This window comes from Sorex fumeus, unplaced genomic scaffold, assembly GCF_029834395.1.
Source record: "Sorex fumeus unplaced genomic scaffold, SorFum_2.1 ptg000044l, whole genome shotgun sequence".
NCBI classification, from domain to species: domain Eukaryota; kingdom Metazoa; phylum Chordata; class Mammalia; order Eulipotyphla; family Soricidae; genus Sorex; species Sorex fumeus.
The window spans coordinates 5,305,014-5,329,075 of NW_026606101.1; the positions used below are offsets into that span (position 1 = coordinate 5,305,014).

At 61.4% G+C, this 24,062-nt stretch overlaps 2 protein-coding genes across 2 annotated transcripts; one reads left to right on the forward strand and one right to left on the reverse strand.

Annotated features, from left to right (window-relative positions):
• Positions 1–1,425: 1,425 nt before the first annotated feature.
• On the forward strand, positions 1,426–6,465 carry EMILIN3 (elastin microfibril interfacer 3). Its single transcript, XM_056121842.1, has 4 exons — positions 1,426–1,628; positions 3,015–3,137; positions 3,787–4,007; positions 4,660–6,465. Exons 1-4 carry the CDS (start codon positions 1,471–1,473, stop codon positions 6,444–6,446), a joined length of 2,289 nt encoding a protein of 762 aa, XP_055977817.1. The 5' UTR covers positions 1,426–1,470; the 3' UTR covers positions 6,447–6,465.
• A 1,717-nt stretch (positions 6,466–8,182) lies between these two features.
• LPIN3 (lipin 3) lies at positions 8,183–23,791 on the reverse strand. Its single transcript, XM_056121679.1, has 20 exons — positions 23,718–23,791; positions 18,791–18,990; positions 17,047–17,142; positions 15,948–16,213; positions 15,413–15,496; positions 14,009–14,129; positions 13,582–13,900; positions 13,320–13,419; positions 13,070–13,230; positions 12,720–12,813; positions 12,559–12,628; positions 11,991–12,083; positions 11,830–11,873; positions 11,114–11,252; positions 9,820–9,968; positions 9,607–9,693; positions 9,080–9,232; positions 8,849–8,960; positions 8,660–8,763; positions 8,183–8,533 (listed from the first exon to the last, which is right to left on the reverse strand). The coding sequence occupies exons 2-20, from the start codon at positions 18,980–18,982 to the stop codon at positions 8,389–8,391; spliced, it is 2,529 nt and encodes an 842-aa protein (XP_055977654.1). The 5' UTR covers positions 18,983–18,990; positions 23,718–23,791; the 3' UTR covers positions 8,183–8,388.
• Positions 23,792–24,062: the final 271 nt, after the last annotated feature.

Consider the following 24,062-nt stretch of genomic DNA (forward strand, 5'->3'; position numbering starts at 1 on the left):
CTGGCTCTGTGCTTGGGGGTTGCTCCTGGCAGTGTGTGGGGGGACCATATGTGGTGGCTAGGATCCGTTCCTGCCTCTAGCCTCCTGTCTGCAAGCGGCCGCTCAGACCATTGAATGAACTCTCTCTGTCTCTGTCTCTGTCTCTGTGTCTCTCTATGTCTCTGGATTTCTGCCCCCCCCCCCTCTTTCTAGCCCCACTATTGCTGTTGTTTTAAGGGTTCACACTTGGGGTAACTTGTCCCTGCCCTTGTAGGACACTAACAGCCTGCCTACATGGTGGAACCCCCCCCCCCCCCCCCCCCCCGTCCCCTCCGTTTCGGTTTTTCAGGTCCACAGCACAGGTCTAGCGTCTGCCCTCCAGGACCTATCACCATCCAGGCCAGGTGAGTGCAGGGGTGCAGCAGTGGATTTCCAATGGACTCCTGTCCCCCACTTTTGACCTCGTCACTTTCCCCAAAGGGTGTGGATTCACCACATCTCCAGGTCAGGTCAGAGGGTGGTCTCTCCATGTGCGTCCTGAGTGTGGGGCCTTCTGCACACCCCTCAGCTAGTGGGGTACAGATGCGGAAGCCTGGGGTCACCTGGAGGCTGAGACAAAAGCAGCGGGCGAGGTTTCTCGCTTCCGAGTTGGCCAGATGCACCTCGATGACGGTGACTGCGCTGATCCAACAAGACACTGAGCAATGGAGGCCAGAGACAGGAAAGGTGAGGTCTGGAGCCAGAACAGGCAGGCTACCAGCCCAGGGTGGGAGTGAGAGGGACCCTCCTGGTGAGGCCACGGCCTGGAGCTGGGCTCTCCTGTTTCTCCAAGAAACTCGGGGACAGTCTAGCCGGGGACAGGGCGGGATGTAGGATGGTACAAGAAGGAGTGCAGGACTTGGCGACCAGACACGCTGCAGAACCCAGCGAGCAGTTCTCACGTGTCCTGCGCGCCTCGGATCCACGAGGCAGCCGCGCGAACCAGCGGGGTCTGTCTGGGGCCTGTTCCAAAGAGGTGGCTGAGGAGGTGTCGCTGGCGCGCCCCCAGAATGCGATCATCTCCGCTGCGGAACCGGAGACCGCGCCGGCGAGGCGCGCACGGACGTGGGGGGAAACCGGGTGTCGTGCGCGGGCGGCGCGTGGGCTCTGCGGCTCCCCGCGTGGCCGGGTCCACGCGGGCGACCGCGGAGGACGCGTGTGTTTCGGGGTGCGTGGGGGGGGGGCGCCCGGTCCCCGCGGGTCCCCCTGGCGGCTCGGGGCTGCGCCCTGCAACCACCCCGGGCGCGCAGGCGGCCCCTCGGGCGCCGTCGGCTCGGAGCTGGGGCGGGGGGCGGCGCGGCCCCGAGTTTATGCTAATCGGCGCAGAGCCCGCCCCCCGCCTCCCCTCGGCGGCCCCAGGCGCGAGCCGCGCCGGCCACTCGGCGGGACGCAGCGGCCCAGCGAGCTCCGGGGGCCGCGGGCGACACCGGCGCGGGGCCAAGCTCGGCCGCGATGGGCCGCCGCCGCCTGCTCTGGCTGTGCGCCGTCGCGGCGCTGCTCTCGGGGGCGCAGGCCAAGGGCACCCCGCTCCTGGCGCGGCCCGCGCCGCCCGCGGCCGCCCGCTACAGCCTCTACACGCCGGGATGGCGCCCGCGCCCGCGGCCGCACAAGTAAGGGGGGGATTCGGCGCGGGGTGCCCGGCGCCCTCCCACCTACCTGCCCTGTCGGGCGCGCGCGCGCGCGCGGGGTTACCCGGCCCCCGGTCCCTTCCAGGGGGTCGCGCGGCTTGGCCCCGGCGGGCGCCCCACATACTCCAGGGGGCTGCTGCGGGGCTGGCGCAGAAAAAAAAAAAAAGCCGAGGGGGAACCTGGCTCAGCGGTCCGGGCTCCTTCCTGGCAGTGCCCGCGGAAACCTTTCCAGCTAAGTAACGTTTTCCAGCTGCGCAAACTCCGGGCACCTCCGTCCAGGTGGAGGGAGAGCGGGGGAAGGGTGGTCGCGGGCCGGGGCACGCGTGGCGCCCAGTCCCGCGCCCAGCCGCCGCCCTGCGCTGGTCCTCCCGGCCCGCCCTCCAGGTAGGCGATGGATGGAGCAGCCTTGGGCCACGCGCCCCTCCTCTGTCCGCGGACAGCGGGGCCCGCTTGGGGGTTCCCCAACAGCGTTGAGCTGCGGAGCTGGGCTCGGGGTGGCGGCTGGAGGTCCCGCTTGGGGGCCCCGCAGGTGGTTTGCTTATGCCAGCAGCGACCTCCTCCCGGGCAGGCCCCGCGTGCTCGATGTGGGAGACGGGGCTTAGTGGACAGCTTGTACTTCTCCTGGAGCTGACTGGAATCTCAGAGGCCTTACAGGAGCACGCCTAAATCCCTAAGTAGATGCCCAGTGCACTTGGGCACATCAGACCGACTTCCTGGAGGACGTGACATGAGACGTGATCTGAGAGCAAGGAACCCAGAGCTAGGGCAGGGGCTGCACAATCTCACGGGTGTGTGTGTGTGGGGGGTGCATTTCCCCAGGAATCAGGCCAGGGCAGCTGGGAGAAATGTGGTCCTCGAGGAATTAGCAGACGGGGGAGAGAGAGCTCAGTGCAGGGGACTTGCTTTGTGTGCATGCAGGAATCTCATGCATGGCCAGTCTCCTGAACATTGGGCAAAAGGGACCCCTGAGCTCCCCCACCCCAGTAACCCCCTCCCAAAAAAAAATTTCCTCAGGCACCAAGCTGAGGTTTCTGAAGCCGTGTGTTTCAGTAAGAAGGAGGCAGGGAAGGAGCTGGTGGGAGGGGGCAATGGGCTAGGATGGGTGGGGGGGGGGAGGGGGTAGGAGGTTATTTCCCAGACAGGGAGGGCAGAGGTGAGGCTGGACAGGGCTGCCATCGGAAGTCCTGGCTCAGTCTAGCCCTCAGCCCAGTTGGCAACCCTGGGAGAGACCGACGGTGGGACTGTCTGGAGGCACTGGAGGAGAAAGCAGAGATGCGGGGGTCTGTTCCCCTTGCGGAGACCCAGGGAGAGGCAGGCGGTGCCAGGGTCGGGCCTCTGGGAGTCGCAGCCTCCCCTCCTCCCCTGCAGGGCCCTCTGCGCCTACGTGGTGCACAGGAACGTGACCTGTGTCCTACAGGAGGGAGCCGAGAGCTACATAAAGGCTGAGTACCGGCAGTGTGGCTGGGGGCCCAAGTGCCCGGGGACCATCACGTGAGTCTTGGCCCTGCCTTCTTGCCCCCCTCCCCCTTTCTCCTCCTCCGCCCCCCCCTGCCCGCTGGGCTGGGGACCCACCCTGGGCTGCCTTCAGCTGGGAGCAGCCGCCAAGTCTGCTGTAACACGGTGGGTTGGGACTCTCCAAAGAACCCTCCCCGATCTCCACACCTGCCACAGAACAGAGGACCAGAGTGGCAGTGGCTGAGGGGAAGGGCACCCCATGTAGGATCTGGGTGCGGGCACAGGCCAGAAGGGTAGGCTGTGGGCACCTGTGTTGTACATGGGATGAAGCCCAGGTCTGTGTGGGTCGCATGTGGGTCTGAAGGCAGATATGTGGGTGCGTGTGCCCAGGGGTGCACAGGTACAAAGTCAGACAGATAAAGGATGACTCCAGAATTCCCAAGGGTCATGGTGCTTATGACCCTTAGAAATTTTGGAGGGGTCTTGGGAGTGTAGTGACAAGTCTCCCCTAATCTTCTCTGTCTCCCACACAGGGAGGGCTCCTGTGCCCTGGGAGCACCCTGGCAGCTTAAACACAGGAGAAGGGATCCCCGGGGGTGGTGTAGAGGAAATCAGGAATCTGAGCACCGTCCTGACCCTGACGCCAGCAGCAGAGGGACCCACAGCCTCTCCCGTCTCTGCCCAGGTACCGCACAGTGCTCAGGCCCAAATACAAGGTCGGCTACAAGACAGTGTCAGACCTCGCCTGGCGCTGCTGCCCTGGCCTCACCGGAGAGGGCTGCCCCGAGCACCTCCGGGGTCACGGCGCCACACCGCAGCCGGAGCCTGAGTCCCCGATTCCCTCTGAGGATTTGGGCCCTGGCCCCAGGCCCCCTCCTTCTGGCAGAGTGCCCCCCAGCCTCCATGGTGAGTCTGGCCCTGGAGACCCTCTTTGGGTGGGGTGGGAGGGAACTGCCCAGGCTGGACTGGGGAGGAGGCAGCTCTAGCTGGGAATTAGGGTGACCCTTCAGACGCCAAACCCCAAAGTGGAGGGATCAATGGGGCCAGTACGATAGTACAAATGGTAGGGCATTTGCCTCATACACGGCCAACGTGGGTTTGATCCCCAGCATCCCATATTGTTCCCTGAGCACTGTCACTGTCATCATCCTCCCGTTGTTCTTCAATTTGCCCGAACGGGCCCAGTAACATCTCCATCGTGACACTTGTTATTGTGTTTGGCATATCGAATACGTCATGGGTAGCTTGCCAGGCTTTGCCGTGCGGGCGAGATTCTCTCGGTAGCTTGCCAGGCTCTCTGAGAGGGGCGGAGGACTCGAGCCTGGGTCAGCCTGGTCGGCCACGTGCAAGGCAAATGTCCTAGCTGCTGTGCTATGGGGGAGTAATTCCTGAGTGCAGGAGTAACACCTAAGCATTGCCAGGTGTGGTCCCCAGATCAAAAATAAATCATACAAAATACAAACTCAAAGTTGAGGGAGCAGCAAGGAGCTTAGAACAGGAAGTCCCTCTGGCGAGCACAGGACAGAATGAGACCGGCCACCCTCCTGTCCTCTCCCAGGATGGAAAGGCCCTGGGTTGTTTGCCGAGCGGCTCGAACGGCTGGAGGCGGATGTCCGGCGCCTGGCACAAGCGTACGGGACCCTCAGTGGCCTGGTGGCCAGCCACGAGGACCCCACTCGGGTGAATGGTGACTCCAGGGCTCCTGTGGTACCCGTGGGCTTTGGGGTTATCCCCGAGGGGGTTGTGAGCCCCGGACACGGAGCTGGCAGGCCGCTTACACCTCCCCTGGATGAGCTCTTGAGCAAGGTGACCGAGGTGAGTGACACGCTCCAGACCAAGGCGCGGCTTCTGGACGAAGTGCACGGGCTGGCCCTGGACCACGAGGCCCACCTGCAGAGGCTGCGGGCGGTGGCCCCTTCTCCGCTCACCTCCCTGGCCCTGTTGGATGAGTACGTGGATCAGCGCCTGCACCGGCTCTGGGGCAGCCTGCTGGACGGCTTCGAGCAGAAGCTGCAGAACGTCCAGAGCGAGTGTGGCCTGCGGGTGCAGGAGGTGCGGCAGCAGTGTGAGGAGGGCCAGGCGGCCAGCGAGAGGCTGCACCAGAGCCTGGATGGCCGCGAGCTGGCCCTGCGCCGCGAGCTCTCCCAGCTGGGCACCCAGCTGCAGGGCCTGAGCGTGGTGGGCGGTGCCACCTGCTGCGGCCAGCTGGCCTTGATCGGTGCCCGGGTGGACAGCCTGGAGCAGCACCTGCAGGGGGTCCCCGAAGCACCAAGGGGCCGTGGCCCCCTCACCCGGGAGGAACTCACACAGCTCTCCGCTGCCATGCTCGACGGGGGTGCAGACGGGCTGCTCGAGGGCCTGGAGACACTCAATGGGACGGAGCGGGGCACGAGGGGCTGCTGTGGGGGGGTGGGGGAGGAGGCGTGGGGCGCAGGCGGCTTCAGGACCCTGCTGGAGGGGCGGGTGCAGAGCCTGGAGGAGCGCCTGGGGAGCCTGGCCGGGGAGCTTAATGGTGATGGTGCCCCCCCAGGTAGGGCATCCCAGCCCCCCGTGCAGACTGAGCTGGCGGTGCTGGAGCAGCGGCTGGTGTCGCTGGAGACTTCGTGCACCCCCAGTGCCACCTCGGCCATCCTGGACACGCTGGTGGCCGAGGTGAAGGCCTGGCAGAGCCAGAGCGAGGCACTCCTCCGCCAGGTGGCCAGCCACACCGCTCTGCTGCAGCAGCTCCGTGGCACCGTGGCTGAGGTCCAGGGGCAGCTGGCGGAAGCGACGGGCAGCTCCCTGCAGGGCGAGATCACCCTGCTCAAGGTGAACTTGAACTCCGTGAGCAGGTCCCTCTCGGGCCTCAGCGACTCTGTCAGTCAGTACACGGACGCCTTCCTGGCCGCCAACTCGTCCCTGGACGAGCGGGAACGCCGCGTAGAGGCTGAGGTCCACGCCATCCAGGAGCAGCTCAGCGGCCATGGCTCCCGGCTCCACGCTGGCCACAGGCAGGTCCTCAGTCTGCGGGGCGAGCTGGAGCAGCTCAAGGCTGGCGTCGCTGACGTGGCTGGTGGGCTGAGCCGCTGCCGGGACACGGCCCGGGAACTCCAGCACGCGGTGGGCCACTTTGACCGCAGGGTGGCTCAAGTGGAGGGTGCCTGTGGGAGGCTGGGCCTGCTGGAGGCCGGCTTGGACAACGCGCCCCACGAGACACACGGACCCCGCGAGGGGCTGTGGGGCCACCTGGACCAGCTGAACCGCACACTGGCCCAGCACGCCCAGGATATTGCCCGCCTCCAGGATGACCTGCTCCACTGCAGGGCGCAGCTGGCTGGGCAGGAGCGGCCCGGGAGAACAGACTAGGTGGGCTGGGCAGGGCTCTGTGCCCAGACCATGCCCTCCTACCACCACTGGCATCCTCACTTGGTGTCTCCCTAACGTGACCGTCAGAGACAGCAGGTGGATCTCGGAGACTGGCTGACCTCTTATTTCACTGCCCATCCAGAGACTCACAGGCCTGTGCGGCAGCCCACCCACATCTGCTGGGGGTTAGGACCTGGGGGCTGGCCCAACGTGGGGGCTTTGGGGGAGCTCCTCCACTTCCTCCCCTGGGTCATTTCTGCAGGGGTTCTGGGGAGGCCCGCTGGGTCACTTAACACCTGGCACTGCCCTAGATGCTGTTTCTGAACCCCAACGTGAGGGTCTTCCGGACGGAACAGAGACGCTAAGACTTGGCTGAGTGTTCTCTATTTCCCACCCAGGTGGGTGGGTTCAGGGAGAGGGGAGGGGCAGCTGGGCATCTGTAGAATCTCCAGGAAGGAGGGATCAGTCCGAGCCAGTGGATTCTTTTCCTTCCTTCCCCAAGGATGTGTTCAGGGCACTTCTATCTCCACAGTTCCTGGTTTCCTTTGTGGGGGTGAAGTCTCCCCCCCCCCCGTGGTGGTGGTGGGGGGAGGGGGCACTGTGTTGGCAGAGTGTCCCGGAGGAGACCAGACCCCAGTGGGAGGGGAAGGGTTTGGGCCCATTCTGGCATCTTTGCAAAACCCCAGTTCGGGATGGGATGGAAATAAGATGCTGGACCGTCTCCCCTGAACGCCCCTGGAAAGTCGTGTTCATATAGCCACGTGGCTCTTGTGAGCCACCTCCGCTGTGCTTCCTGGACACCTCCTGCTGGACAGTATGGGGAGTTCCCACATAGACCTGCCTTTGGGTTTCTCCACAGGTGCTATCCTGCCTTGTCCCCACTTGGTGCTATTTGGAGGGTGGGCCTGGATTAAAACTTCTAACCAGCTGGTGGGTGTTTCTCTGCCCCCAAGACGGAAGGGGAGGTGCCAAGAGCTTCTGGTCCCTACTCGGCAGCCACGTGGGCACACTGATGGGCAGAGGCTGGGGGGGATGGCTGGAGGGTGCAGGTGGCCTGCTGGGTGTGAGGCTCTAGCCCCAGGGGAACAGGGCAGGCAGCTGCCTGGGTGCTGGTGAGGTTGATCCCGGTGCCCAAGGGTGCTGGAGAATTCGGGCTTGGGGCCCGGAATGAGAAACAGGCACCCCCTGGGTATGTGGGGGCTCCTGACCAAGACTTGAGTGCGGGAGCCAGAGAGAGGGTCTGGGGTTCAGGCACTGGCTTTGCATGCAGCTGACCCCAGTGAGATACCCTGGCACTGTGTATGGTCCCTCTGAGCACTGTCAGGAGTGACCCCTGGGCATAGAGCCAGAGACAGGAATAAACTCTGACCACTCCCACTGCCCTCAGGGTCCCCCAGAAAAGAATTGAGAGGAGGGGGGCCAGAGAGGATGGGGGTTAAGGCACTTGCCTGTTTGATCCTGGCTCCCCCTATGATACCCTGAACAGTATCAGGAGTGACCCCTGACCACCCAAGGGTGTAGCCCAAGCCCTCGACCCCACCAAAAACCCAAAGAGCTGGGGGCAGGAGCCAGGGCCAGGGTTGAAGCTCCCCAAAGAGGAGACAAAGGAAAGCACGTCATCTTGTCCCTGAGGCTACTCACAGCGCCCCCTCCCTGCATGCCCAAGCCTTGGGGGTGCCCCTAGACAGGGTCCTACCAGGAATTGCTGCCCAGGGTGACAGGGACAGATACCCAGAGTATAGAGCAGCCTGCTTGGTGACGGTCATCGATGGCCTCTGGCTAAGGTGGTGTTGAGGCCTGGCAGCAGGCCTGGATGGAGGAGCAGGTGGGTCTGTGCGGGGCAGCCCCTGCTGTCCCTTCCTTGGGGGTCCTGGCACCCCCGGGGCCCCGGGAGTTGTAGTGAGTTCCAGGCCGAGTCTGGAGGGAGTTAGGCAGGGCAGGTTCAGGCCAGGGCATCAAAGTCCACTGTGGTTGGGGGCTGTCGCCAGTAGCAGAAGTCACTGTACTCGGGGTCAGCCAGGTCCATGCAGGGGCCACGGGCCACGGGGGGGAAGAGGAGCTCTACCACCTCGCCGAGCCGCTCATACCTATGGGACCAAGGGCAGAAAGGGGAAGGGGGGTAACAGCTGGGCTGGAGCTGCCAGTGGCCACCATCCACCCACTCCAGTCCAGCCTGGGCGCACGCGTGGGGGACGGGCAGCGCATGGCCTCACGTGGACTTGTGGTTCTTGATGAGCTCCTGGATGAGTTCCCCCCGGGGGTTGACAGTGAAGATGCGGGACTCGGGGAGGCCCACCTGCCGGTAGGCTGTGACATCCTGCGGACGACAGGGGGCTGCTGGACAGAGCCACGTCTGCAGGGCAGATGTGGCTCTGTCCCCAGTGCCGCGGGGTCGCACTCACATTGGGCCTGTTCCCAAAGGCGGCGTGGAAGGGCTGTCGGCCCCCAAAGAGCTGCCGGATGTCGCTCAGGCAGGCGATCTTGAACACCTCTGGCTTCTTCTCGATCACCTCCCTGAGCGGCCCAGGGGAGCCAGCGGAGTACAGCAGCGTCAGAAGACAGGTCAGATCCAGCCCCCAGCTCCCACCCAGGCCTGCTGCGCCTATCCCCCACCCCCGCTGAGCCCCCCTCACCTGTGGAGGGCGGAGAAGAGGCTGCTGGGAGACAGCAAGATGGGGCCTCTGGGAAGGCCACAGCCCCGCTCGCTCACCCACCGCAGGTACCCCTTGGTGAGGTCAGCCATGCCGATGGCGCGCGCTGAGCAGTACAGGAACTTGTACCCATTTCTGGAGGTGGGAACAGAGCCCTCAGAAACCAGCTGTCCCCCAGCCGGCCTCGGGGCCCCCACTCAGCCAACCCTAGGCCGTGGGCCTTCAGACCCAGAGCCCGCACGGAGAGGGGTCTCCGAATGTACAGTGACACCAGTCCTCCAGGGGAGCAGAGTAGGGCCAGGAGGGCCGGGCTTGGGCAAGGAAGGCCAGAAGTTACCCCGAGAGAGAGAGCTGGGGCTGCTGCCGGACCAGGCAAGACCAGAAGGGTCGTCTCTGCACTCCAGGGCCCAGAAGGTCCTCACCCCCCACTCCCCCGGCTGGCTGTCCACCCGCCCTACCCCTGCCCCCTTCCCTCTCTGGTGCGGCCACCACCCCGGCCCAGGCCTCACAGGTGGATTTTGTGGTACAAGCTGGTGATGCCCTGGTGTGTCCAGTCTTTTCCCAGCTGGGGCAGGATGTGGCCGAGGGCGTCTGACCTAGAGCCGTGGGGAGGATGTCACTGCCAGGGCCCCCATCCTGTTTGGTTGCAGGGGGCGGGGGGAAGAGGGCCCATCCCTCTGCCCCCAGCCCCAGGACGGCCGCCTCTCCCTGACCCCCCTCACTTGGTGATGGTGCCATCAATGTCAGAGATGACCACTTTATCATCCCATTTCCACAAGTAGATGGTGGCCGTGCAGCGGCAGGTGCCCTGGTACTGGGTGGTCACGCTGAAGACCACGTCATTGGCCCCCTCTTGCAGGTTCAGCCGCCGCTAGAGACGGGCAAAGGGGAAGAGTTCAGTGACTATCCACAGCCAGCCTGGTGCATCCCCTCACGGCTGCGTCTTCCCCTTCCCCCAGTTCCAGGACCTGAATGGAGGAGGGGACAGCTCAAAGGGCAAACGTGCATGCCTGAGGTCCTGAGTCTGACTCCGGGCACTGCTGGGCCCAAGCACCCAGAAACTACTGACTCTCAAAACTAGGGCAAGCATGGCTGGAAGGGCCCCCTGAGGCCACTGTCCCTGGAAGAGAAGCTTCCTGGACCCACCAGCGTCCACTACGCAGACATGTCCTGTGGGCAGGAGATGGTCCTGACTGTGAAGGAAGCCTAGTAGGGCCTGTGGGCCCTCCTGCTGCCCCCCTCCGCACCCCGGGGATGGAGTTCAGACCACCAGCTTCTCAGGTCAGCCCTGAGATTGGCGCTGCTTTGGGCAGTGAGTCTCCTCCCTCGGGCCAGGTGCCCGGGACATGCCCTCAAGAGAGACCTAGCACTGTCCTGGGTCCACTAAGAAGGACAGCCAGTGGCTGAGGCTTTAGGGCCCTGCAGTGGGTGGATGTGATCCCCCAGGGACCACCCAGATGGCAGCTGGACTCCTCCCGCACCCTAGAGCCACAGCAGAGGAAAGCGCTCTTGTTGCAAAAGCCACAGGCCACTGATATGCAAGACGCTGAAGCCCAGGGCGCCAGAGCCGGGAGGTGGACGGGACCCTCGGCTCCTTCCCAAAGACAGACCCAGAGAGCTGCCCCCCACTGGGGAAGTGTTACAATGACAGGAAGTGCCTTTCCGGAGAGGTGGGCTGCCCCAGAAGAAGGGGGTCACAAGGATATGTGGGCACGTACAATGATGAACACATGTGTTCACGTGACCCTATCACAGGGGCAAGTAGGTACACATGACCCATTCATATAGATATGATCTGGTCACACTTAGGGCTGATGTGGGCACACACAACCCATTCACATGGACATGTAGAAACACATGATCTGACATGAACAACCTATGATCTCACATGTGTGCATGCATGATCTGATAACAGAGATGTGGGCATAGACATGATCTGATCACACAGACACATCTGAACACATGGTTCGGTCACACACGGGCACTGTGCCCACCATCTCTTGGGCACACACTCACGATCTGATCAGAGGAGAGGCGGAGTGACTTCTTGTAGGTCGGCGTGTAGGCTGGAGGCGAGGGTGGCAGAGAGGGGACCTCCAGGACCACAGGGCTATCCGGGGCGTCGTCCTCACTGCTCAGCACATCCGCCTTCTCCCTGTGGGCGCACGGCTCTCAGGACACCCCTCAGCAGCACCAGGCCTGGGCGGTCCCTGCCCCTACACTCCCAGCAGGAGGGCTGGGACGTGCTTGGGGGTCACAGCAACAGCGAGGTAACCGCAGAGCCAGAGCCCTGACCACAGCAGGAAGTGGAGCCCCTTGGCAACACGGACCTGGAAACCTCACAAGTGCCTCTCAGGGCTAATTCCCAGCTCTCCAGCTTCACTTGTGGGGGCCAGCTCACCCCCAGCCCACCTGGGGTGTGCAGGTGGGAGCGAGGCCAGCCAACCTCTCGAAGAGAGGGAGACCGCAACCCTTCCTGACACAGGAGCCCTGATCTGGGTCAGGAGCCTGGAATCTGAGCACCTCTATCATTTTCCCAGCTGGGGGAACCTATGGCCTAGTTCTAGGCCTTGGTTTTTCCGATCTGTGAAATGGGGACATTTCTCGGGGGGAAAAGCATGCAGGAATGACTGGGGACTGACAAAGAACTTAGGCCAGGGACCAGGGATGGAGGTGCCCCCCAAATCAGCCAGCAGCTTCTGGGGTCCCAGCCCGGCCTGGAGATCACTCACCCCCGCTGCTCCCGGGCTTTGGTTTTCTCCCTCTGGGCACTGCGCTGTAGGAATAATATCCATCCAGTGAACCCCACACACCGCCCCCTGCTTCCACTGGTGACCCCCCCCCCACACACACACACACATACACCCGTGGTCGCCATGATCCCACCACCTACCTCCTCGGCTGAGAAGTCCCTGCGGCGCCAGGAAAACCACCAGCGGCCCCCCTTACGCGGCATCTTCTCCTTCTCCAGCTTGTCCACGGTGCTCTGTGGGCAGACCAGGGCCAGGGCATGTCCTTCACCGTGGGACCCTCCTCACAATTCTAGATTCTCCAGGCTGGGTCCCGGGTGAGTGAGTCTTCCAGGAAGGCCCATGCCTGGCACACAGTGGGACCCAACATGCGAGGGCCCAGAAGTGAGCACTGCAGGTCGACCTGGCAGGGGTCTGGGGGTAAGGCGAGGAGGGGGTCCCTGGCTGCCAGGTTCCCAGGCCTCCTGGGGAAGCCTCCCCTTGTGACACAGGTCATCCCTTCCTGGCTTCTGCAGTGCCTCTGAGGTCACATCCAAATCCAAGGGGATTTGGCACCTTAGGGACCCGGGGGAGAGGTAGGGCTTCTGGAACTGGGCGCTGTGTTCTCCTGTGGGCAGCCTGGCAGTCCCAGGCCCATCTCCGCCTACCTTTCCCCTCCCCTTCCTGGTTCTGCACCCCTGTCCCCCAGGAGGCCCGGGTGCTGTTCGTTACCTTGGGCAAGTTCTTCTGGAAGGCCTGCATGGAGAGGATCATGGGGGCAGCCACCGCCCAGCTGTAGTGTCTGGAGGACAGACAGGGTGTCGGGTCAGCGCAGCTGCCCATGTTGGACGGGGTGACTAGCCCCCCACCCCCACCCCACCCCCGGTACTGACTTCTCATTCACTTTCACCACCAGGTTCGGGTCGTCCAGCAGGCCGGGGTTCTGGGTGAGGTCGTGGTAGGAAACGGCGTGTTGCTGGAACTTCTCTGGGCGGGGCAGCAGAGGATGAGGGGCTCCTCCCCACTGGAGGTTTTGCCCCGTTTCTCCCACTCTGAGTCCCAAGCTAAGTCTACCGCCCTGTGTCGGCAGTAACTTGTTCCCATGGAGCCCAACGGTGTGTGGTGGGGTGTGTGGTGGGGACCCCAAGCCCAGCCTCTCTCCTCCACGCCCAGGCTCTGCCTTGTCTTGCCCTGTCCCCAGAGCTCAGGGTCAGTCCTTCGAGGGGCCAGGGCTGGGGTCTACCTGGGGAGATGTCGCGGCTGTCAGCCAGGCCCCCGCACAGGGACAGGGCCACTGTGTCTACCGTGTCTCGACTGGGCTCCGGTTCCTGCTCAGGGTTGGGGTCCGCCGGGGGCAGCTGGCTGCTGGGCTCACTCCACCTCCTAGCACCCAGTCCGCTGTCGCTGAGGACACAGGGGTCAGTGGGGACATGAGGAGCTGGAGGGACTCGGCCCGACCCCCCACGCTGCCCACCTCCCGCTGCACCCCTCACCTCTTGGGGAAGTAGAGGGCAGCGTTCTCAGAATCCAGGGAGGAAAGGTCATCCAGGTAGATGTCACTGGGGCCCAGGTGCTGGCTTCTCCTCAGTGAGCCTGCAGGCAGAGAGGGGACGCAGTGTCCTCTGTCCAGTCTGGGACATGGTGCTGAGTACAGCTCCTGGCACCCAGCAGGTCCTCCAAGGGGGTGTCGAGTCCCCAAGTGCACCTTGTAAGGTGAGGCTGGATCAGTAGCAGGGGTTCAGGGTGGACACTCACCTTTCCTCCCGGAGACCCCCTCTGGTGGCCGGGGAGGAGCGGGGACCTCCAGGGCTGCCCAGCTCCAGGACTTCGAGGCGAGAGGGGGGCCTGCGTCCCGGGCACTGTGAGGCTTGGGTTGGGCAGGAGGAACCACCACAGCGGGCCCCTCTGTGGGAGGCTGTAGCTCAGTGCCAGGCCCAGTGTGCAGGACTGGGGGGGCCCCGGGGCTGAGAGTAGGCCCGGGAGTGGGAGGCGCGTGGGGCTCTCCTGGGGAAGGAATGTCTCCCGTGCGGTTCTCGGGGAGGTCCGAGGACTCCGTGCGCTCAGCTTTGGCCACCTGCGAACACATGGGAGACTGTGAGGGCAGGGGTAGGCTGCCCCCGACCCCCCTGCTTCAACCCTGTGCCCGGGAGAGGCAGAGATGGGGGCTGACCAGGGCACGCACCTTAGGGAGCCTCCCCCAGGCCCACTGCATGTGGGACTCGGCTCGCAGGGGGCTGGGCTCTGGGGTCCGTAGCTCCAGCTCAGAGTCGCTCTTGGGGGATGTCAGGTCACCGGACGAGAGGCTACAGGAGACAAGAAGTCAGAGGTTGGGGCTGGAGAGATAGCACAGCGGGTAGGGTGTTTGCCTTGCATGTGGCCGACTCGGGTTCGATTCCCAGCATCCCATATGGTCCTGAGTGCAGAGCCAGGAGTAACCCCTGTGCATTGCAAGGTATGACCAAAAAGCAAAAAAAAATAAAAATAAAAAAGAAGTCAGAGGTGCCCGAGCCTGCCTGCTGCTCGCTGCCCACCCCAGCTTGGGAACACACGACGTGCCACGACGCAGTGAGGCCTGTGGTCCTGCTGAGGAAAGAGGAGGCAAAGCTCAAAGTGTGCTGCGAGACTGTGAGGGTCCAGCAGCAAGCCGACAACACACCCCAAAAGCGGGCACCGCTGTGACTGCCAAGCAGGCGCTGGTTCCACTTGGGGCGCTGGATAAGTCCTGGAGCTAATTAGGGGTGATGTATATTACAGACAACATGAATAGGCCACTCAAAGCTACTGAACTGTGCACTTTTAAATGACTGCCATGATAACTTTTATGCTATATGTATTGTATAACACCACTCACACACACACACACACACACACACACACACATACACACACACGCATGCACACTCACACGCACACAAATATTTCAATAGATACCTTTCAAAAATTACACAAGTGGCCAATAGACACAGAAAATATGTCCCAGAACAATAAGACAATAAGAGTGGAGGGCCAGAGTAATAATGCAACAGGTAGGGTGTTTGCCTTGCACATGGCCGACCTAGGTTCAATCCTTGGCATCCCATATGGTCCCCCAAGCACCGCCAGAGTAATTCCTGAGTGCAGAGCCAGAGTGGCCCCTGAGTATTACTGGATGTAATCCCCCCCCGCCAAAAAAAAAAAAGTGGAAACCATCCTCAGACCTTGATTTTTGTTATGGGGCCACACTTAGCGGTGCTCGGGGACTTACTCTTGGCTCTGTGCTCAGAGATCACTCCCAGTGGGCTCCGGGAACCTTATGGGATACCAGGAATCGAACGTGGGTCATCTGCATGCAAGGCTCTCCTTGCTGTATTATGGCTCTACTCCTTTTTTTTTGTTTGTTTGTTACTTTGGAGGAAGCCACATCCAGTGATGCTTAGAGGCTACTCCCGGCTCTGTGCTTGAGAGTCACTCCCAGGGGCACCACGAGGAGCCCAAGGTGAAACCCAGATCTCCTGCGTGCAGAGCCTGTGCTCAGCCCATTGACCCTCTCACTGAGAACCGAGACCTTGGTCTTATGTCTCCACCTGCTGCCCACCTGGACTCTCACCTGGTCTGGGGGGGCCACTCGCCATCCGAGTAGTGGTAGATGTCTTTGGGCTGTGGTGAGGACTCTCCTTCCAACTGGATGCTGCTGAGGAGGTGGTCACAGGGAGAGAAATGGTCACTGACAGACTAGGGCACCCGGGGCAGGGTCTGGGAGCCTGAATGTCAGGGGTCAAGGAGAGTAAGGCGTTTGCCGTGCATGTGGCCAGGGCTGGAGCAATAACACAGCGGGTAGGGCATTTGCCGTGCACACAGCCGACCCGGGTTTGATTCCTCTGCCCCTCTTGGAGAGCCCCGCAAGCTACTGAGAGTATCTCGCCCGCACGACGTATTCGATATGCCAAAAACAGTAACAACAAGTCTCACAATTTGTTGTGAGACGTTACTGGTGCCCGCTCAAGCAAATAAATGAACAACGGGAGAACAGTGCTACAGCGCTACAGTGGCCATGGCCGGAGGAGCGACTCTGGCCCAGAGAGGTCAAGTCCCTTGGCGGGCGTCAGGCAGAGGAATCAGCCCCTGCATCCAGCCCCACGCACCCCGGAGGCTCAGGCCTCGGCTTCTCTGACGGGGACAGTTCAGGCTCAGCGCCTGCGTCCAGTTCATCGGAACTCGAGTCGGTCGCCACGGTCTCCTCCTTCCGCCGCGGTTTCCTCCTGCGACGCCTCTTCTTCCGCCCCGTGGAGGCTGTGCCCCCCGTGATGGCCTCGGGCTCGCTGGTTGTGCCCACCTGGGAGTCCGAGGGGAGCCCAGGCAGGCCCCCCCAAGGGAGGGGGGAAGTGCACAGGCGGGGGGGCACGCGTTCCTGAGGAGCAGACCATGGGAGAGGCTGGCTCTCCCCAAGACAGAAAGGAGCCCCCAGCCCTGCGCAGGGCCTGCCTGTGTCCCCTGGAGGTCAGGCCACACCTGGGCATCAGCCTCTCTCCTGTGCCCGCACCTGCTGTCCCTTTCAGACTCATCCCGGAATCGCCTTCTACAGGGAACTTGCCCTGATCAGCCCCAGCCTGAGTTCCAACTCCCCTCCCTGCTCCACACACGCGCTGCTAAGAGCTGGACCGGGACCCTTCTCTGAAGACTGGGCACATCCCCTCTCTAGCCTCACTGCAGGATGGGTCACACCCCAGGGGTTCAAATAGAGTCTGCTTCCCTTCTGCAGACATCCCTCCCTTCACCCTCCGCACCCCCTACTTCAATGCTCCAGCTGACCAGGGTCCACCCTGGATCCCAATGAATACTCTCGGGCTCCCTGGCCTCCCTCTGCAGCTTTGTGGGCAGGGAGGGGGAGGCCCAGCTCAAAGCTCCTCTGTTGAGAGCTCCCCGGAAGCAGTCTTCCTCCCTGCCCCCACCCCTCACCCCTGCATCTCCCTGAGGGAGTGTAGTAAAAGGGAGGACTCTCCCCCCCCCACCCACCCCTGCCGCCCTGGGGCTGGAGCGATAGCACTGCGAGTAGGGCATTTGCCTTGCACACAGCTGACCCAGGTTCGATTCCCAGCATCTGACATAGTCTCCCGAGCACCGCCAGGAGTAATTCCTGAGTGCATGAGCCATGACTGACCCCTATGCAACGCCGGGTGTGATTCAAAAAGAGCAAAAAAAAAAGGGGGGGGGAACCCCTGGGATCTCTCCAGCACTTCTTGCCTCCTCATCCTGCAGCTCCTGGACGAAGAAGGCCTCCCCGCTGTCCCCCAGCTTCATGTGCAAGTCCACTGGCTCCCCATTGATCTCGATGTCCACCTGGAAGGAGGCATGGTGGGGAAAGGGGCACGCACAGTTCCACTGCCACTGCCCACCCTGCCCCCTCCTGGCACTTGATGGAACTCTCCTCCCCCTCTGGCCTCTATCTCCCAGCTGCCCCCCTTCCTCAGGAAGGCTGCCCCCAGCCCTCCAGGCACCCCCTCCCTTATCTTCCCCCATTCTCTGGCTCTGTGGCATGCAGCTCTTGTTTATGCCCAGGCTTCTGTGTATGGCCCCAGGTCACAGATATGTCGGTCTTGGGGTCCCATGGGGGACATCAGCAGACTGCATCCTCAATTTTTTATGGGGGGAGGGGTGGTGGAATTGGGTCACAGCCGGCGATGCTCAGGGGTTAGTCCTGGCTCTGTGCTCAGGAAGCAGTCTGGTGGTGCTTGGGGGACCATACGGATGGAACCCAGCTCAGCCATGGGCAAGGCAAACACCCTTCCCGCTGTCCTAGCGCTCTGGCCCCACATCCTCGCTTTTTAAACTGTGGGTCACGGCCCCATGTGGGAGACTTCCGAGAAATTTGTTTTAGGGATCAAAGTGACAGCTCAATGGGTTGAGCACATGTTTTGTCTGTGGGAGGCCTGGGTTCATTCCCTGGCACCACCTGTTCCCCCTGGCATCCCAGAGGTGACCCCCAGAGCACAGAGCCAGGTGTAGCCCCTGAGAACTCCTAGATGAGGCCATTCCCCCACCCCCCACCATCAATTTTTTAAAGTGATTTTTTTCTTTGTCATCTCTTATTGGTTAATAGTTGGTTGTATACTATCTTATATACTTCTGTACCCAGGATTGCATACAAAGGCAACAAGGGGTCACAAGTGAAAAAAAAAAAAAGTCCGAAAAGCCCCAAGACTGTGTCACAGTGGTGAGAATGGCGATTTTCTGGATACTTCCCAGAATGGTTCATGATCAACTTTTTCTTCACCACACCCCAACACAGGAGCCTGTCATTAGCCCCACTTTATAGATGAAGAGACTGAGGCTCAGCTGGGTTCTGTCACTCCCTGGGAAGCAACCACATGAGTCCATGAGCCCCCACACAAACCCCTAACCACTGGACTATACCGACTCCCACAGGATATACTTTCCTATTAGAATTCCAGAAAGTTCCATCATTGCCAGGTTAGAGGATTAAGGGCTATTTAGATTCACACACTACACCCCGCTGGTGACCGAACCGTCCAGTATGTCTGAGGCTGTTGGGTTGTAGGGAGGTCTGACCAGCCAGTGGCCCAGGGGCCCCCAGCTGTTTCACTCACACCCCATGTAAGTCCCTCATGAGAGAGCAGTCTGCCCCCAATACCAGGGACAGAGTGGGCTACATTCGGTGGAAAGTGACCCTAACTAACCCAGACCCCCTCCAAGGACTGCTGACTGGTGCTGGGGCCTGCTTCCTACTTCTTTGCTCCAGCTGACCAGGGTCGACCCCAGACCCCACTGAATGCTCTCGGGCTCCCTGGCCTCTTTGCGCAGCTTTGTGGGTGGGGAGGGGGAGGCCCAGCTCAGTGCTCCTCTATCGAGTGCTCCCCAGGAAACAGTCATCCCGCATAGGACATACCTGAGAAGGGAAGCAGGCCCCACTGAAGGGAGGCCGCCCCCCGCCCCCCGGACCACAACCCCACAGCTGGCCAGTACTCACCACCTTCTCCCGGGAGCGCAGGACGCCCAGCTTGCCGAAGCGCACGTGGAAGGGGGAGCACCGGAAGGAGCCGTCCTCCTGCTGCACCACCAACACATCGATGCCGCCACTCAGTGTGGCCGGGTTCAGGCCCCGGTACAGCTCCTTCACTGTCCCAAACACCGTCTCCGCCAGCTGCCCCACATAGTTCATCGCCGGTGCTGGCAAAGGGAACAAGGAGTAGTTCACCAGGTGTCCCTGGGGAGCCGTGGGGTCTGACACTGCCGCCCACCCTGCATTCCCAGGCTTACAGTCTGCTGCCCTCTGAGGGCCCCGCCACCACAGCAGGCTGCAGTCCCCAGGCAGGATGTGGCTTCTAAGCCCAGCTGGCCCACTGACTAGTCGTGGGGCACTTGTTCATTGGCTGCGTCCCTTTCCCGAGCGCTGTTCCCCACGGCTGTCAAATGAGGGCACTGGGACCAGCAGGCGTCTCTAAATGCCATGAGTAATGATCATGACCACAGGACTCCAGGGCCTGCCTCGGCCCTGCACACGCCAACCTGTGAGGCTGGCCGGGCAGGTGTCATTATTCCTGTTTACAGACAAGCCAGCAAGGGCTCAGAGAGGTGATGTGACTTGCCCAGCAACTCACGATTGGGAAGGAGAGAAGACAGGATTTGAACCCAGGGCTATAGGGCTGAGCACCCTAGGAGGGCACCCCCACCTCCACCCGCCAAGACCCCACTGTTGGAACAGGAGCCATCTGGGATGCCATGGGGAAGAGAATGAGTTCTGGAGAGATCAGGCCCAGGTCCTTGTAGGTACAGGAGACAGCCGGGAAAGCTGCTAAGCCTCACCTCCTGGGAGGTGAAGGACTCTTGGGTTTGTTTTTGGTTTGGGTTTGGGGCACACCCAGTGGTTCACAGGGACCACTCCCAGCTCCATTGTTTAGGGCTGCTCCTGACAGTACTCTGGGGATCATGTGGTGCTAGGGATCAAACTGGGGTTTCCGGCATGCAAAGCTTGCCCTCAGATCTCTGGCTGAGGAGGCTCAGTTATTCTATCTGTGAAATGGGTTCAGCCGTTTAGAAGTGATTTATCTGTGGGGTGATAGGTGGGTAGATCAGGTACCTTAGGCTCTACCGAGCTCTACTCCAAATGCTTCAGACTGGACCTTTCTAAAGCTGGGGAGGGAAAGAGCCTTGGGTTTAAAGATGCAAATCCCACACCCCTCTCCCGTTTCTCTGAGATGGGTGGGGGGCCGTTCCGGGTCCATGTTCCGGTGCCATATCTCTCGGGCGTAGGTCTTGGTCCCAGGCCTCTCTCCTGCGATGGGGCCCACAGGCAGACCTTTAGCTGGCCACGCTGGTCCATCCAAGCTGCTTCGGCTTCCCCCAGCCAGACCGGTCCCTCCAGCTTCCCTGCAACCAGGCAGCGCTGGGTGTGCCAGAGCAAGAGGCTGTGTGGCAGTCGTAAGGACAAGCCAGTGTCATAATGAGGGCCAGCTCCAGGCTGGCATGGTGCCTGGACTGCCAGCTTCAGCTTAACACCCCTTCACGGCTGACAACCTAGGGGCCTCCCCCGACCCCACCATCGTCTCTGGCTCCCAGGCCCTCCAACATGCTCTCTCGTAGTCTCACTGGTCATGAGGGACCACCCCTCAGTGAAGTTAAAGGACTTTCCCCAAATCCTTTCAAGCTCATAGGCCAGGAATGGGGAGAGTGGTGACGCCAGGCCTGGCTTCCTGGTCCTGTCCCTACTTCCCTCTACTCTGCAGACCCCAAGCCACGCACAGAGTCGGCAGCCCAGCCCACAGCCTGCATGGCCAGGCCTCTCACGATATGCTCCCTGGTCCCTCGGTGTCCTTGTCACCTGGAGGCAGGTTAGTGAGTTCGAGTCGCAGGCTCCACTCAGTCTTTCATGGAATGGCCTTCTACTACCCCTATCCCTGAGGCTGGAGTGACAGCACAGTGGTAGGGCGTTTGCCTTGTGCGTGGCCAACCTGGCCAAGCCAGGTTCAATTCCTCTGCCCCTCTCGGAGAGCCCAGGAGGTACCGAGAGTATCTTGCCCACAGAGTAAAGCCTGTTACACTACCCGTGATGCATTCAATATGCCAAACACAGAAACAACAAGTCTCACAATTCGAGACTTTACTTGGGCCCGCTTGAGCAAATCGATGAACAACGGGAGGACAGTGCTACAGTGCTACCATGATCCCTGAGGCATTCAATTTTTTTAAAATTTAATTTTATTTCCCCCTTAGGCTATATGGCACTAGGGTTTACGAAGTTGTTCATGATGATTTGTTACAGGCACTCAATATTCCAACACCAATCCCACCACTATAAACCTTCCCTCTGCCATAGTTTCCAATTTACCCAAGCACCCCTGGCACATTTTGAGGACAGCTCCCTGTTCAGGCCCAGGGCAATGAGGGCCAGGGCCCCCAAGAGGGCACATCTTAGAGTGGTCCTGGATGTGCAGGGAACCAGGGGCTAGATGAGGGGGCGGGGTGGGTCTTGACCACCTGCTTCATAACCAAAGAGCCCGTTAGAATTGTTCAAGTGGAAGAAAATAGAAACTCTCTGGAGGCCCCTCAGATTCGATAACTGTTTCATTGCAAGACACCTACAGGGACCACTCCCCCTGCATCACTCTAAACTCTGCTAATGTGGGTCTGAGAGGGAGACAGACCAAGCGGGCAGGGTTCTAGATTGCCTGCTGGGTGCAGGAGAGGCAAAGAGGACTCCAGAAGCTTCCAGCAGTCAAGGAGCAAGTAAGGGAGGGGCAGATGGGGAGGGGAGCAAAGGTCTGTCCTGCTGGAGCTCTGTGCCCTGCAGAGACAGGTGAGGCTTGGCTTGACCTCAGACTGTTTCCCTTGGGGAGGATTCTGTGTTGGGGGAGGATTATGGGTGTTCAGAAGCATCCCTGAAACATCTTTCCCTCCAGTTGAGACAATCAAATTATCTCCCAACACTGCCACGTGGCCCCTGGGAGACAAAACTGATCCTGGTTAGGCATCACTGGGGTGGTGGAAAGGGCTGGGTGGCTTTGCTGACCTCAGTCTTTTTTTTTTCTTTTTGGGTCATACCCAGTGATGCACAGGGGTTACTCCTGGCGGTGCTTGGGGGACCATATGGGATGCTGGGAATAGAACTCGGGCTGGTCGTGTGCAAGGCAAATGCCCTACCCGCTGTACTATTGCTCCAGCCCCTCAGTCTTTCTTTTAAAATATTTTAATAGGGCTAGGGGGAGTTGGAGGGCTACACCCAGCAGTTTTCAGGGCTTGCTCCTGACTCTACACTCAGGGATCACTCCTGGAGAGGAGCTTGGGGGACAAGATGGGATATCGAATTGAACCCAGGTCAGCCGCCTGCAAGGCAAGTGCTGTCCTAGCTTTCCGCTGGTCCCTCCCTCCCTCCCTCCCTGCTGTCTCTCTGGCCTCTCAGTCTCCCTTTCAATGATTGAAACCTGGCCGCGGTTTTTCCAGACCCTTATCAATGCTGATGTGATGGGAGCCAAGGATTGATTCCTCCTGAGACTCACTATCCCACAAATGGATGCTCAGCACTTGGAGAGACTCCGGGAAGCCAAGCCTCTCTAGCCACACCCCTCCGGAGGATCTCTCTTCTCTAATGGGTCCCAGTTCCTCTTTCGTGGTTTTTCCTTGCTTGGCCTGACTTTCCTCCACTGCACCTCCACCTCCCAACTAAATTCTTTCCTCAGAGGACCCCCATCGACCAAATTCCTCTCCAGACCCTTTTCCCAGTGCTCTGCACCCCAGTCTCCAATACCTGTTCACCCAGCCCCTCCCTTCTCTTGGTTCTGTCACTGAGGCCAAGGTTTTATTACAGGTGGCATTCAAGGCCCTGCACCAAAGGGGTCCCAAAATTTGTATGTGAGCAGTGGGGGTGCTCTAGGTGGGCCTCAGAGGGTGCACAAACCTCACAGACCACTCTGGCCACACATCCAGGCCAGGACACAACTTCACTGCAGGGCAGCCAGAAGGGAGGCCCTGTGTTTGTATGCTCAAGACTTCCCAGGGCTCCCAGATCCCAGGAGGGGTGGGGAAGCGCACCTCTGGCCAGAGAAGGGCAGGATAAGCATTCCCAATGCCCTGGAAGAAAGGGAGGAAGCTCACTGCCCTGGGAAGAGGAAAGGTCCAGAGGCCTTAGACATAAGCATCTGACGTGCCTGAGCTCGGGACAGTTGGGGCAAGGGTCACATCCTGTGCTACGATGATGGAGGACACTCCCCTGGACACAGTAGCCAGGTGCCCCCAGCGCCCCTTCTTTCCCCAGGCCCACACAGTCATGGGGTGATGTGGGACCGGCGTCCCCCGGAGAGGCTGTTGAAAATCAAACTCTCCTGATCCCACCTGCAGGATGCCCAGAGGGCCCACTGCCCGCCCCGCTGGAAAGGACCACAGGGAAGCGGCTCCTCCACTCTGGAGCTAGAAAATGGAACTCAAGCCCAGGAACAGGAAGGAATGAGGGTGGGAGGGCATGACAGGGCGGTGGGGAGTGCCGCACGCCCCTCGGTCCAGGTTGGGCCCTACCTGGGGAACTGCCCACTGGACCTCCGGGCCCGGAGCCGCCGCCTCTACGTGAGTGCACAGGGTCAGCTGGCAAGTGTCCTCGGCCCAGCACTCACTCGGCGCTTCCGGCTCCTTTAGGACCGGGTGAAATCCCAGCTCCGCCCCTTCCACTAGCCAAGTGCGTCTGGCACACGGGCCTACCCGCCGGGGCTCCACCCCCCGAGAAGACCCCGCCCCCGGCCAGGCCGCCCGCCCCAGGGCGGCCCCTTCTCCAATAGAGGGCGGGGCGGGATGGAGGCCCCGCCCCCTCCCGGGCCACGCCCCGGACCTCAAGGCCCCGCCCCGCCCCGCCCCGCCCCCGGCGCGACGCGGCTCCGTCCCACCCCCGAGGACAGCGGAAACGCGGGGACCTTCGACTCGGGCCGGCGCAGGTCCTCCCGGCCAGGCTGCCAGCTCGCTGCACTGCACTTTTCTTTTTCTCTCTCTCTTTTAAATGGGATCACCGTGAGCTATGCAGTTGCAAAGTTGTCCGTGACTGGGATTCAGTCACACGGTGTTCCCGCACCCGTCCCTTCTCCAGGGTGCGTTTCCTGTCCCGCCACCAAGTCCCCAGGTTCCCTCCCGCCACCCTCCCTGTCTGTGTCTGTGGCAGGCACTTTTCTCTGCTCTGCTCTCTCTCTCTCTCTCTCTCTCTCCCTTTCTCCCCCTCCTTCTCCCTCTCTTCCCCCCTCCCTCTCCTCTCTTCCCCCGTCTCC